General features: G+C 41.4%; 1 protein-coding gene across 4 annotated transcripts in view; it reads left to right on the top strand.

Moving 5' to 3' along the window:
• Positions 1–13,539, top strand: part of LOC126778765 (neurofibromin) — an 89,445-nt gene that overhangs the window by 57,957 nt on the left and 17,949 nt on the right. For all 4 annotated transcript variants that reach the window (XM_050502389.1, XM_050502391.1, XM_050502390.1 and 1 more), the window contains exons 45-52: positions 3,177–3,263; positions 3,741–3,912; positions 4,386–4,524; positions 5,805–6,023; positions 6,795–6,874; positions 7,265–7,398; positions 8,703–8,843; positions 9,394–9,473. In XM_050502389.1, the coding sequence (XP_050358346.1) occupies positions 3,177–3,263; positions 3,741–3,912; positions 4,386–4,524; positions 5,805–6,023; positions 6,795–6,874; positions 7,265–7,398; positions 8,703–8,843; positions 9,394–9,473 (1,052 nt within the window). The remainder of the gene's footprint in view (positions 1–3,176; positions 3,264–3,740; positions 3,913–4,385; positions 4,525–5,804; positions 6,024–6,794; positions 6,875–7,264; positions 7,399–8,702; positions 8,844–9,393; positions 9,474–13,539) is intronic.

Genomic DNA, 13,539 nt, shown 5'->3' with positions numbered 1-13,539 from the left:
CGAGAACCAGCTCGCGTGGATTTAAGAAGGAAGAGGGAAGCAGGAATTAGAGAGAATAATTCCTCAGAGCACTCGCCGTGACACAGTCGATAGAAAGCGCTCAGTGCTGCTATCTCACGACGCAATTGTAAAGGTTCAAGGGTGTTTGTGACCTTTACGTCGCCAATAATGCGTACGGCACGTCGCTGCAACCGGTCCAAGGCCTCAAGTAGGTACTTAGCGGAGCCATCCCAAAGGTACGAGCAATATTCCACGCAAGACCGTACCTGTGTTTTGTACAGCAGGCACAGTTGTTGTGGCGTGAAAAAACGCCGCACCTTGTTCAGAACTCTGAGTTTCCGTAAAGCTGTTTTTATAACAGCCTCGATGTAATCCCTTGGACTAAGGTCGCAGCGAACGTCAATCCCCAGCATGGCGATTTTGCTTTGTATCACCAGCGGAGTACCACAGAGGGAGGGAAGAGGGGAAAATGTTGACTTTTTCGCTGTGAGATCGCATACCTGTGTTTTCTTGGCATTAAACTCAACAAGATTATCAGAGCCCCATTTGGCGATGAGCTCTAATGTCCTATCCAGTTCAATGACAAGATCCTTCCGCCTCTCCTCAATTTCCGCTCGCCTAGCCACTGCACGTCCGTGGTATCCACCATGCACTGTACTATCGTCTGCATAGCAATGTATGTTCCCAAGAGAGAGCATATCATTGATATGCAAAAGAAAGAGTGTGGGAGATAGCACAGATCCCTGGGGGACGCCAGCATTCACTACATAGAATTGTGAAGCGCAACCATCTACTAAAACACGAAGGCTACGCTTGTGTAGGAAGCTGGCAATCCAGGTGCATAGCTGAGCAGGCAGACCATATGCCGGCAGCTTGGAGAGAAGACTTCTGTGCCAGACCCTGTCGAAAGCCTTGGAGATATCGAGGCTGACAGCCAACGAATCTCCATGCTTGTCGATAGCTTCACCCCAGAGGTGTGTTACGTACGCTAGAAGATCACCTGTGGACCGTTTTGGTCGAAACCCGTACTGACGATCATTAATTAGACAGTGATCTTCTAGGTAATGGATCAGTTGGTTGTTTAAAATCCGTTCCATCACCTTACAAAGTACTGAGGTGATAGCTATTGGCCGATAATTTGCCGGGTCAGACCGATCCCCTTTTTTGGGAACCGCTTGCACATTAGCTCTTCTCCAAGCCTCCGGCACACATCCCGAAGAGAGAGAAAGTTGGAACAGGCGCGTTAACACAGGAGACAGCTCCGCTGCGCACTTCTTCAGCACTATGGCTGGTATTCCATCGGGACCGCCAGCTTTCCGTACATCAAGTGATTGCAGCTCCGCACGAACATCACGTTGCCTGATTTTGATGTCAGGCATCGGATGGCCACATGAAGGTATTGTAGGTGGCAACGCACTACAATCATCGATGACGGAATTATCGGCAAAGAGTTTAGCCAGGATCAGCTTGCTCTTGCGGACTGTGAGCTAGCGAACCGTCCGGATTTCTGAACGGTGGCAGCGAAGGTTGGCAGAAATTGTTTTGCACAGACTTGCGTACTGTTACACCCCTACTTTACATGGGATAAAGCTGAGACTAACATTGCAAAGCAAGAATAAGCTCCAAACCTTCTCCTCAAATAGGAGAGAAGACCTTAGCCCAGCAGTGGGACATTTATAGGCTGTTTCTGTAACATTGCAAAGGCTCAGCAGGAGTCTCTTCCCAATCACGCTCGCGACGGTTGCCTAAAGATCAATTTACTATTATTCTAAATCATTATTCTAATTCTATTTCCATATTTTATAAACACTAATAAGTTTATAATCCATATTATATTTTTTAAAACTCGGTTCAAGAGGCTCGTTGTAACAGTACCATTTGCTAATGGCACGGACGAGTCGCTGGCGCGTATAGCGTGGGGTGGTCTGATCTCCTCGGTTCTCGAGTTAACTCTTGTGGGTAATTAATTAAATTTTAAGGTGAGGGAGTTAACAATCGAGGGTCCCCGAGACGGTAAATTGCGATTGTTCATATTTATGCCATTGATCAAAATTAAATAATGATCCTTTTACTATAGAAAGTACAGCATGTATGTATTATATATTAATATATTTGATCGCACAACACGAAGTATATAATCGTGCTGACGACGGGCTTAAAACAAATTCTCTACCAGACAACATGGCTTGGCCAAGGTGTAGGGAGTTGGTACTTGTGTATTAAAAAAATTAATTTACATAAAACACAGATTATTCAAATACATACGAAAATATATAAATATAAATGTATTATGTATGTTATATAAAGTGAAATATGAACTGTTATGACTGCATAGTCAACTCTTGCAGGGCAATGCCTACGGTCTTACAACAAGATCACAGAAAACTATCAAATTTTATCTGTTGCCAAATTAAAAATAATACTTTAACTTAAATAACGCTTTCTTTAATGAATAAAGGGATTCGATTTTGATTTATTCAATAGCATAAACATTAACAATTATAAACCGCGCTCTATGAGAATGGGATGGACCTTTGTCAAACTCGAACCAAAATGACAACGAAGGAGCAAGAAGGGGCATTGATAACTATGTAGGTATTGGTCTATATGTATGTTGAACTGCCAGAATAATTTCGCGTGATTGACTCTGACCCATTATATCAAATTACTAAAATAATCGTACTATTATTATAAATCTCCTGAGCAAAAATCCATACTAATAAACAAGTATCAACGTCTCGCGAGCATCGACGCGAGTTTGCCGATGTCTGACGTCACCGCTGGCGGTGGAGACGTATTCTATTTCCAAAAAGTCGGATCCCATTCTGATCGCGCGCGGATTATGCAATTGACCATCTCTGGGACCCTTGACATGTACGAACACCTATCATCCTGCAGGCTCTGTCCAAACCCAGTGCGTTTTTTTTTCTTATTATTTTTTTTAATACACTTTTATTTTTTTTTTGTTTTTTTGAGAATTTTATTTTTTTTATTTTCTTACAACGTACAAACACATCAATTCAGTACAAGACCTAGTTGAAACGTTTTTGTGTCAGAAACGTTACATATACGTTGCATTAAAAAAATTCTCTTATATTTTTCATTATCACGCATTGCTTCAATAAATCCACGATTAAATTCGAATAATGTCAAGTTTCTAATAATATTTTTAATAGGTTGTAGATAACACTTGCCACTCGCCGACGGCGATGCTGGAACAACATATGATGTGGAATGATATTGCCATCCTCGCTAGATACTTGGTAAGTCCAATCCTAGACCAGAACCAAATTTTGCGTCCACCTTCAACCAAAAGACGTCTTGATTAAGTAACCAGTGTCCGCCCAGTGGTCGAAATACGACCATAGACATTTTTCAAAGTTTGAGGAGAAATCTATGAAAATGTATTATTCGAATATTTTTACTGATAAAACTAAAACTTGTCAACAAAATCGTTGACTAACAAAGGAGAAAAAGCTATTGAACTGGTCTTTGCATGTTTATATGTAGATAATATATTCTGTTTATTTTTTATTTATCAAGACAAACTCGGGTAAAGTCCATTTTTGTTTCTAGCCTATAAAAAAAAACATTCGTGTCATAATTTTTTATTAAATAACAGATTAAAAACGAATGTTACCAAAATATATATGATTCAAGTATTTGATTGTCATTTTACAATATACAATTGAATAAAAAGCCGAGCCTGGTGATGTGAAGTGGTTTGTGTTGCCGCCCAGCTGATGCTGTCCTTCAACAACTGCCTGGACGTGGCGAGCCACCTGCCGTACCTGTTCCACACGGTGACGTTCCTCGTGTGCTCGGGCACCGTGTCCATGCGCGCCGCCACGCACGGGCTCGTCATCAACATCATACACTCGCTCTGCACCTGCAACTCGCCCAGCTTCTCGGGTGAGTGCCGAAATAAACACCGCAAATCTTAGAAGAACCGGCGAAAGAGTCTAAGTTCTCTAAGCTAAGACTTTTTTGTCATATTTTACAGTTATAGGTATTATACAATAGCAGAATTATATTTTTCATTTGCAATGGTCTGAAGGCGATCGTTTCAGTGTCAAAGCGTGCAATAATCTAAAAAGTCATCGGTTTTGTAATATCCTTTAGCAGACAAACTATTTAACGATTATTTTAGATTTTACAGTTAAATATTTTTGAAATGACGTAACTAATAACACAATATTATATAATAATAAGAAAATCAAAGCTTTGTTGTAGCCTGTGGTAAGTTGTAAACCCGCTGTGCTTTTATTTTTTTATTAGCTCGAGAATGTTCGACATCAGAGTCAATCGTGGAACTTTCTCGAAATTTATCATTTATGATTCGTGCATTAAAAGTATTTATGTATTGTGAAATGTTTATTTCACAGAGGAGACGCGGCGAGTCTTAATGTTATCATTGGACGAGTTCGCTTTGCCGAAATTCTACCAAATGTTCGGTATATCTAAAGTGAAGTCAGCTGCCGTGACCGCGTTCAGAAGTCCCTACAACAGACACACTGCAGAATGGTAAACAACTGACTTATACTAACAACTTTTTATTTAAAACATCTATAGGCGATTTGAAAGTGAGATATACTACGAATAATGCTCACTTATGCTGTCAAGCGCTTCATCAGCTGATGCTCTAATTTATTTATTTATTAAGGATCTCCAACAAAGGATACACTCACGTGTACAATACATCGTGGAATAGTGTTTTAAAATTTGTGTGCTTCTTCATTTATAGGAGACCACATACTAAACTCACCAGACTAAACACAATTAAAAAACTTGACTTGCTTGACGGTGAAGGAAAACATCGTGAGGAAACCTGCGTGTGTCTAATTTCATTGAAATTATGTCACATGTGTATTCTACAAACCCGAATTGGAGCAGCGTGGTGGAATAAGCTCTAAACCTTCTCCTCAAAAAGGGAGAGGAGGCCTTAGCCCAGCAGTGGGACATTAACAGGTTGTTACAGTTACTCAACAAATTAACATAGGTACTAGTTACACAAACCTGCTCCAGGAAGATAGCTGACGTAGATTTGCCTCGAACCAAACAATAATGTAAATTTGTCGGGAATCCTAAATTGCAATTTAGAAATAAATTTCTTTATTATAACTTTCTCACCATTATTATATTATAAAGCTTACATCGAGTAGGTTGTACATTTAATTGTAAAATTAACTTTAATTAATTAAATTAGTTTTATAATAGTTTTTGGTTCTTTTTCGGCCTTCCGACTGTAGCTAACGTAACTAGTAACGTAGAGTTAGAATACAGAGCGACGGCTGATGAAGGAACAGGGTGGCACCTTGTGATTGCGTAGCGGGTATATTATATACTCCGTTGTTGGATATTAAAATAATAATAATAATATGTATATTTTGTTAACGGTACTCTGTTTTTATTCATTTTTTTGGGTTTTAATATTGTTATATTTATTATATTTGTTTTATGAATACGTTTTGTTATGATCGTCAAGAAACGAACATTATCATTTATTAAGATAATTTGTGTTAAATAAATTTAAATCAATAAATTAAATTACGATATTAAAAAAATATTGTTTTGCTAATGGTACTAAAATTGTTTTTAATTTTCATTTCCATTTTTTTATTACTTGTCTTCATACAGTTACTCTAGTATTCGATATTCGTAGCCTTCTGATCCTTAAGTACGAGTAACGAGTAATATGAGTAACGCCTCAAATACCACCGATACCACCGATCGTACAATCGTAAGGGATAATTGAATATAGCAATCGTTAATCGTATAATTAATATTTTATTTAAACAAATCAGGTACTCGGAGCATTCGTACACTTGCTCGGAATTGAGTTGTGGAGCGCCTTCAGCATCCGGGGGTCTAGTGGGTGCCCTCACAGGGGCTCAGGCGGGCGGCTCGCAGTCTGACCGCGAACGTCTTCCACTACAGTCGTTGGAGATCATCGCAGACGCGTTACTCGAGATCATGGAGACGTGTATGAAGGATATACCGAACTGTGACTGGTTGAACACGTGGTGAGTGGAATATGTATATATCTTAGTTAACATGACATTATTCACACACGGCCATCTGATCCCAAACTAAGCAGAGCTCTCGTACTATGGTAACCAGACAACTGATATACTACATATATACTTTTCTTTTGTAAATACATTCTTATATAGATAATTACGCCCATACTCAGGACAAACAGACATGTTCATGCACACAAATATCTGTCCTGGGTGGGAATCGAACCCACAACCTTGAGCGTGAAAGGCAAGTATCTACCAACCACGCCAACCACGCCTTCCTCTTCAACAACTTTATGATTTAATTAAAAATACATCATTGAGCTGATCATTCCTTCTTAATGTAATATCTAATAGTGTTTCGGCAGAGTAAGCCGTGACGGCTACCGGCACGATGCCGTCATATCTTTGCCATCGCTTTCTACATGCACCCACGTGTGGAGCGTATACTCTATAATTCGCTGCCATATATTATTATAATAATAATAAGCAAAATATATTTATGAAAAAAACGAAACTATTATATGTTTTTATTTATTTTATGCCATAATGATTCATCGACTCTCTTTAATTATCAATAATTTTAATAACCATCGGTTTATATGATACAAATCTACCGGTCGTTCCGTTCCACGCAATTACAATAGCCGTGATTACGAGCTTACTTAAATATAGTAGAAACTACATGTGAAAACGCATTGTCATGTTTCTTTTTTTGAAAAATTGCGCGTAGGTATGAAACGGTCAAGATTTTGATGAACACTTTGCTTGCAGGACATCTTTAGTGAAGAACTTTGCGTTTTGCTACAACCCGGCGCTTCAGCCGCGTGCGTTGATCGTGTTCGGATGTATCAGTAAGTCTAGAAAACTAATCTATGATCTATACACAGGGGGAGCAAAAAGATATTCGACCTTGCATTAACACTATGTTGGTCGAAAACTCGAATAATCTATGTTATCCATTATAGTATTGCGAACTATTTTATTTTATCTTATAACTTAATATTATTTATGATTCACACACATATATGCACACTCAGCTTTTAAACACCGAAACACAACAAAGTATTGCTGTTTGAACCAGAACTTTTTTTACCAACTTTACAAGTTTTTTTACAATACTTTTTTTACAAGTTTGTTTCCAGCTACAGCTGAATGAGAAAAAAAATGTGTATTCACAATTAGAATCAGTAAAGTGACTAAGTATATCTTTGCTAGTTTGCTGATTCCTTCCGATGTTACAGGTAAGCACGTAACAGATGACGATATGAAGCAACTCCTGCGCATACTCGTGAAGGCATTGGAGTCGTTCAACGATGTGGCGCTGCTGGAGGCCATCATCATGTGCCTGACGAGACTGCAGCCACTGTTACACCCAGTAAGATATTTGTGGATAGTTTTATTACACAATGTGACGGTTTTAAACACAGGTACGGTCTTGCGTGGAATATTGCTCGCACCTTTGGGATGGCTCCGCTAAGTACCTACTTGAGGCCTTGGACCGGTTGCAGCGACGTGCCGTACGCATTATTGGCGACGTAAAGGTCACAAACACCCTTGAACCTTTACAATTGCGTCGTGAGATAGCAGCACTGAGCGCTTTCTATCGACTGTATCACGGCGAGTGCTCTGAGGAATTATTCTCTCTAATTCCTGCTTCCCCCTTCCTTCTTAAGTCCACGCGGGCTGGTTCTCGATGTCACCGCCTAACTGTGACATCAATTCCATCGCGAACAAAGAAATTTGGCAACTCCTTTCTTTGTCGCACTTCCAAAAAATGGAATTCCTTACCAGCTCACGTATTCCCCTCCCCTTACAACCCGGGTTCCTTCAAACGAGGCGTGAAGAGGCATCTTGCGGGCCGGCAAAGCGAAGGCGGCTAGTGCAGAACGTTTTTCCCGTCTGTACTGGCCGTCGTCGCGTTTGGACTCTACTACCACTTACCATCAGGTGGAGTAGAGTCATTTGCCCTCCCGGCGATATAAAAAAAAAAAAAAAATTCACACTAAAGACTCGTAGTTAATCTAGCGAAGTCTTAAACTATATTTAAAGTTCATGGTTGATGGATTTGGATAAGTGCGTTTCTTATGGTTTGCATCAGTATGTCAGGTTTCATGGATACGCTCAAGATCATATAAAAAAGTTTGGTTACCTATTAACCGCCTATGAGTAATCAAACACCACTTGAAATAAAGAACTGTATTGAAAAACAATAAAATTATATAACAAAACATTTTATAATTCTGACTGAGGTTTTATCCAGCGCGTTTTACTACTAGTGCCATCTACCGACATACGTTAATGTCCCCAAAGGACTATTAAGGGCGTCCTGGTGGTGTCATCTGTCCCATAGTTACTACAAGAAGTATGAACCATTTATTTACAATGGAATATATAAGATATTATGGGTTCACTCTCCTTTCAAAACCAAACTTGCTTAAAGCTTGCATAATGTTGACCAATCCTACCACTTAATAATTACCTAATAAGTAATTAACAGCCAGTAAACGTCCCACTGATGGGTACAGGCCCTCCTCTCGAGAGGGCTTATTGGACACGAGTTGCCACAATTTCATGAAGCCATGATTTTCTTGAACCCGTAATCTCCCGTTACTATTCACGAGTTCCAGCCACTGGCGATCTCGGTTCTCTATATACATTGGTCATATTTTATCCCAACAGGAATCACCAATCCACAAAGCGCTGTTCTGGGTCGCGTTATCCGTTCTACAGTTGGACGACCCGACGCTATACGCGGCCGGTCTCGCCCTGATGGAACAGAATTTACACACCCTGGACTCGCAAGGAGCTTTTGATAATAAAGTACGTGAATCAGTTATTATTATTTTACGTTCAAATATTCTGGCAGTCTGACAAATGGGCCATCGGCTGGTAAGTGGTCACCATCGCTATAGATATTGGCGCTGAAAGAAATATTAACCACCACCAACTTACCATAAGAGAAAATATCACAGAAAAATCAAATCTTTTGATTACTTTGTTCAACATAGATTACACCTACTTATTGTTAGTCAAATTAGAAACTACTTCCGGTTCGAAAAATAAATATACTGACTTGAGAAGATCCGGCGAAAGAAACTCGGCGGGTTATTTTATCAAGTCTCGTTTACGAACTTTCAGTATAAAAAATAGCTAGCAGGCGATCGTTTCATTCCCACAACTATAAATTCATTAATTGTATAATAAACTTTTGTAAACAAGCGTTCGTTTAATTTTTTTTTTATACTATTAACAGAAGCATTTCGTACGCTTTCTGGGATCCTGTTGTAGAACCGTATACATTAGCTCATATAAATTGAAGCTGCAAGCCGCAGAGATGCGTTCATGACATTTAATCATTTGTGTTCAACAGACATTGGAGGATGTGTTGATGGAAACACGGGAGCCCCTCGAATGGCACTTCAAGCCGCTCGATCACGCCGTCGGACTGAGGTGAGTACATTGTTAAATATATAATCGAACCCATTTAGTATACAGTAAGAAATAATTATTTATCATTTATTTTTTATTTACATAGAACGATATGTCACTAAAATATGAGAGGACACTGATTTCTGTAATACAGGTCTTTGAACCTAGCTCATAAATCAGGAATTTCATTATAATTTGTAACTTTTTATGCGATTCATCTTCAACGTTTAAAGTGCCCTTTGAAATTGTATGTATGATCGCTTGTATGATCATACTGTGCCCTTATTATTCTTAAATACATATATTTTTTTCAATTTATTTATTTGTAAAGGCACACTTACAACATACATATAAAGCAATTTACAAATGAACACTTCCAGATTCATAAATGGAAAATTATAATAAAAATCAGTAAAAAATAAATAAGAGATATTGTAATGATCACTATCACTGGCTCACTACTACACGCAGCAGTAGCGCAGGCGCACGTCCAACCCGCACGGTGTCTAACACCAGACTGCTTGATTGACAGCTACCCTCGCCACTCGTGTACATGAGACAATGTATTGTATCTATTGCATAGATACATATATATATAGGCCTCTGCATCTTTGACAGATGATTTAAGCGGCATCGCGAAGGCACTTGCGTTCATGACTGAATAGACCAATGCGAGAGAGGATCCTCCGGCCGCACTTCCGACAAGTGTATGCGCCCCCAGATGGGCGGGGGTTTGAAGCCCGCTCATGACGCCTAGTGCGTTTTTCTTTTAGTAGGTTTAACCAGTCATTGTCATGCTTTGATTGACCTTCGTGAATAAGGCGTCGCCACTTGGCACGGTCCTCTGCCAGTTCCTCCCATCGATTGCTAGGGATGTTAAACGCAACCATATCACGCTTAGCGCAATCTTTGTAACGGAGCATAGGCCGCCCAACAGACCTCTTTGCATCCACAACCTCTCCCAGTAGTATTTGCCTTGGAAGACGGGTCTGCTCCATTCGATGCACGTGTCCCAGCCACCGTAACCGTTTTTTTTGAGAATGGCCATGATGCTAGGCAGCTGTGCCTCGCCTAGAACAGACCCGTTTGTCACGCGATCCTGCCATGTGATGCCCAGAATGCTCCGAAGACAGCGCAAGTGAAATGTGTTTAGTCGGCGTTCTTGTTTTGCGTACGTTGTCCACGTTTCTGCTCCATACAAGAGTGTGCTTAGGATACATGATTGGTAAACAAGCATTTTCGTTTTTACCGTAAGGTGTCTGTTATCCCAAGCCCTTGAACAGAGCCTCCCGAACGTAGAGGCTGCTTTGCCGATGCGGAAGTCGATCTCTGCATCAAGCGAGAGATTGCTCGACAAATGCGACCCAAGGTAGCAAAATTTGTTAACCACCTGTAAAGGTGCGCCGTTAAGCAAGATGACTGGTTGCTCTAAACATCCTTGCGCTAAAATAACGGTCTTCTTGCAGTTTATGGACATTGAGAAGAGGTCGCACGCTCTGGCAAATTTGTCCATTAGACTCTGGAGTTGAGCTTGGTCATGAGCAACGATGGCAGCGTCGTCAGCGAAGAGGAGACTATCTACAAATAGGTCCTCCCTGTAGCGTTTGGACTTGAGCATTGAGATGTTGTACAGCCTACCATCGGTTCGCGTGTGTAAGTGGACGCCTTGCTGTTCATCTCCAAAAGCAACCTTCAGAAGCACCGAGAAGAATATTCCGAACAAGGTGGGGGCCAGTGCACAACCTTGACGAACACCACGGCGTACGTCGAATGGCGTGGATGCGTTGCCATTGTGCAGGACGGTAACTTCCATACCTTCGTGGAACGATTGCACTATCCTTAGGAGTTTTGGGGGGTATCCAATTCTGACAAGAACCGAGTACAACCCCTCTCTGCTCACGGAGTCAAAAGCCTTATTTAGGTCTACAAATGCAATGACTAGGGGGGTATGTTGCTCCCTACACTTTTCTTGTAGCTGTCTGAGTGAAAATATCATGTCGACAGTTGACCGTTGGGATCTAAAACCACATTGTGCCTCAGGGTATACGCGGTCGGCGAGCCTTTGTAGTTTGCCTAAAATGGCCCTGGCAAAGGCTTTACCGACGATGCTAAGAAGAGATATTCCGCGGTAACAGTTGCAGTCGTCACGATCGTCTTTGCCTTTATAAAGAGTGACGATGTTAGCATCTCGCATATCCTGAGGGACGTAGTTTTCTTCCCAGCACTTAGCCAGGTGGTTATGAAGGATGGGCAAGAGGCACTCAAGCTTGACGACTTCGGTGACAACCTCGTCTTTTCCGGGGCTCTTTCCGCATTTGAGCTTCTTGACGGCCAGATAAAGTTCTTCTACTGTGGGTGCAACGTCTAGCTCGTGCCAAGTTGCCAGATTCGGGACAAGCTCCATTGCTTCTGGCTGAATATCCACTGGGCACGAGTAGAGCCCCTTGTAGTATTCTACCCATCTTGCCATCTGACGGGTGCTGTCTGTTATAACAGAACCGTCGGTTTCCTTGAGAGGTGCCGTCTTTTTTGGAGTAGGTCCAAGAGCTCTTTTGATGCCCGCGTACACCCCGCCAATATCCCCCGCGTTTGCGCACGCTTGGATGCTTTGGCAGAGCTCTGTCCAATACGCATTTACAAAGAAGCGCGTGCTACGCTGGAGTGAGGCTTTTGCCTTCGTGAGATCTTTACGCGTCGCATCGCAAGGGTTAAGGCGAAAATTTAAAGCGGCTTGGCGTTTCGAGTCAATCAAGGGAAGTAAGTGCTTCTCGTTTTCTTGAAACCAGTCGTAAGATTTTGCCTTTTGATAGCCAAAAATCTTGCCTGCAGTGTCAGTGAGAAGAGACTTGACTTTTTCGACTCGCGCTGATGCCGTACTATCCCAAGTTGCAACTTCTTCGCGGACGAGTTCCCCAAATGACTCCACTACTTCCATGTCACGAGTCTTGAAAAGATTTATCTTTTTTCGACCGAGTGGCTTGGAAGAATGGACTCTTCTAGGGACAAGTCGGACTTTAGTAGCGACGAGGCTGTGATCGGTGTCGCAATCGGCACTGTGAAACGCCCGCGTGTGGAGCGTTTCCCGTAGATCCCTCCTTCTTGTAAGAGCAAGGTCTAATTGGTGCCAGTGTTTAGATCGAGGGTGCATCCACGAGACTTTCCGCATCATTTTGCCTTTAAAAAAGGTGTTGGTAACACACAGCTGGTGCCTTGAGCAAAACTCCAACAGTCGTTGTCCGTTGTCGTTAAGCTTGCCTATGCCGTGTGCACCGAGGCATTCAGGCCAGGCTGATGTACCCTGACCGACGCGGGCATTAAAGTCACCCAAAATATGCAGTCTGTCAGTTGGATTCACCCTGCGCACTGTCTCATCGAGCTGGCCGTAGAATTGATCCTTGGTCTCAGGTTTTGAACTAAGCGTCGGTGCGTAAGCGGAAATTAGCGTGACAAAGCCGCTTTTTGTGTTTAGACGCAAGACCATAATCCGCTCGGAAACGCCTACAGGTGTCTCTATGGCGTTGATGAGATGGTTTCGAACCGCGAAACCTACACCATGCTCTCGTGTTTCCAAGGAACTCTTGCCCTTCCAGTAAAAAGTGTAGTTAGCTTCACGCAAAGACCCTTCGTCTTCAGTTCTGGTCTCTTGTAAGGCTACGATATCGATATTGAGCCTTTTAAGCTCCACGTCGATACTGTAAGTTTTGCGCAGTTTTTGGGCGCAATCGGAGCTTCCGTAGGTGTTCGGGAAGCCTGTCCTCATCGTTCGGACATTCCATGTCGCAAAGCGCATGTAAGCAGCGTAGATACAACCACTACAGATATCATAACAATAATTTAAATTATAAAAAATATTAATTAAAACTAATCATGCATTTTATCGTAATTAAAAAACTTATTTCTAAAGATTGAGGGAGGGTCATAAAAATTTTCAATGCCAGGAATTGATTTAATGATATTTATTTCACAACCGTACCAAGCCTGTTTACTAATATGAGACTCTACGCAAGGCGTATGAAATATTTCTTTATTATATATCCAAGATCCTTTTGTCAATCACCATGAAAGTTGCCACATTTATTCGTGTAAA

Source organism: Nymphalis io, chromosome 27 (genome assembly GCF_905147045.1).
Source record: "Nymphalis io chromosome 27, ilAglIoxx1.1, whole genome shotgun sequence".
Classification (NCBI taxonomy): domain Eukaryota; kingdom Metazoa; phylum Arthropoda; class Insecta; order Lepidoptera; family Nymphalidae; genus Nymphalis; species Nymphalis io.
The sequence above is the reverse complement of the archived record's forward strand: the minus strand, read 5'-3'. Positions and strand labels throughout refer to the sequence as shown.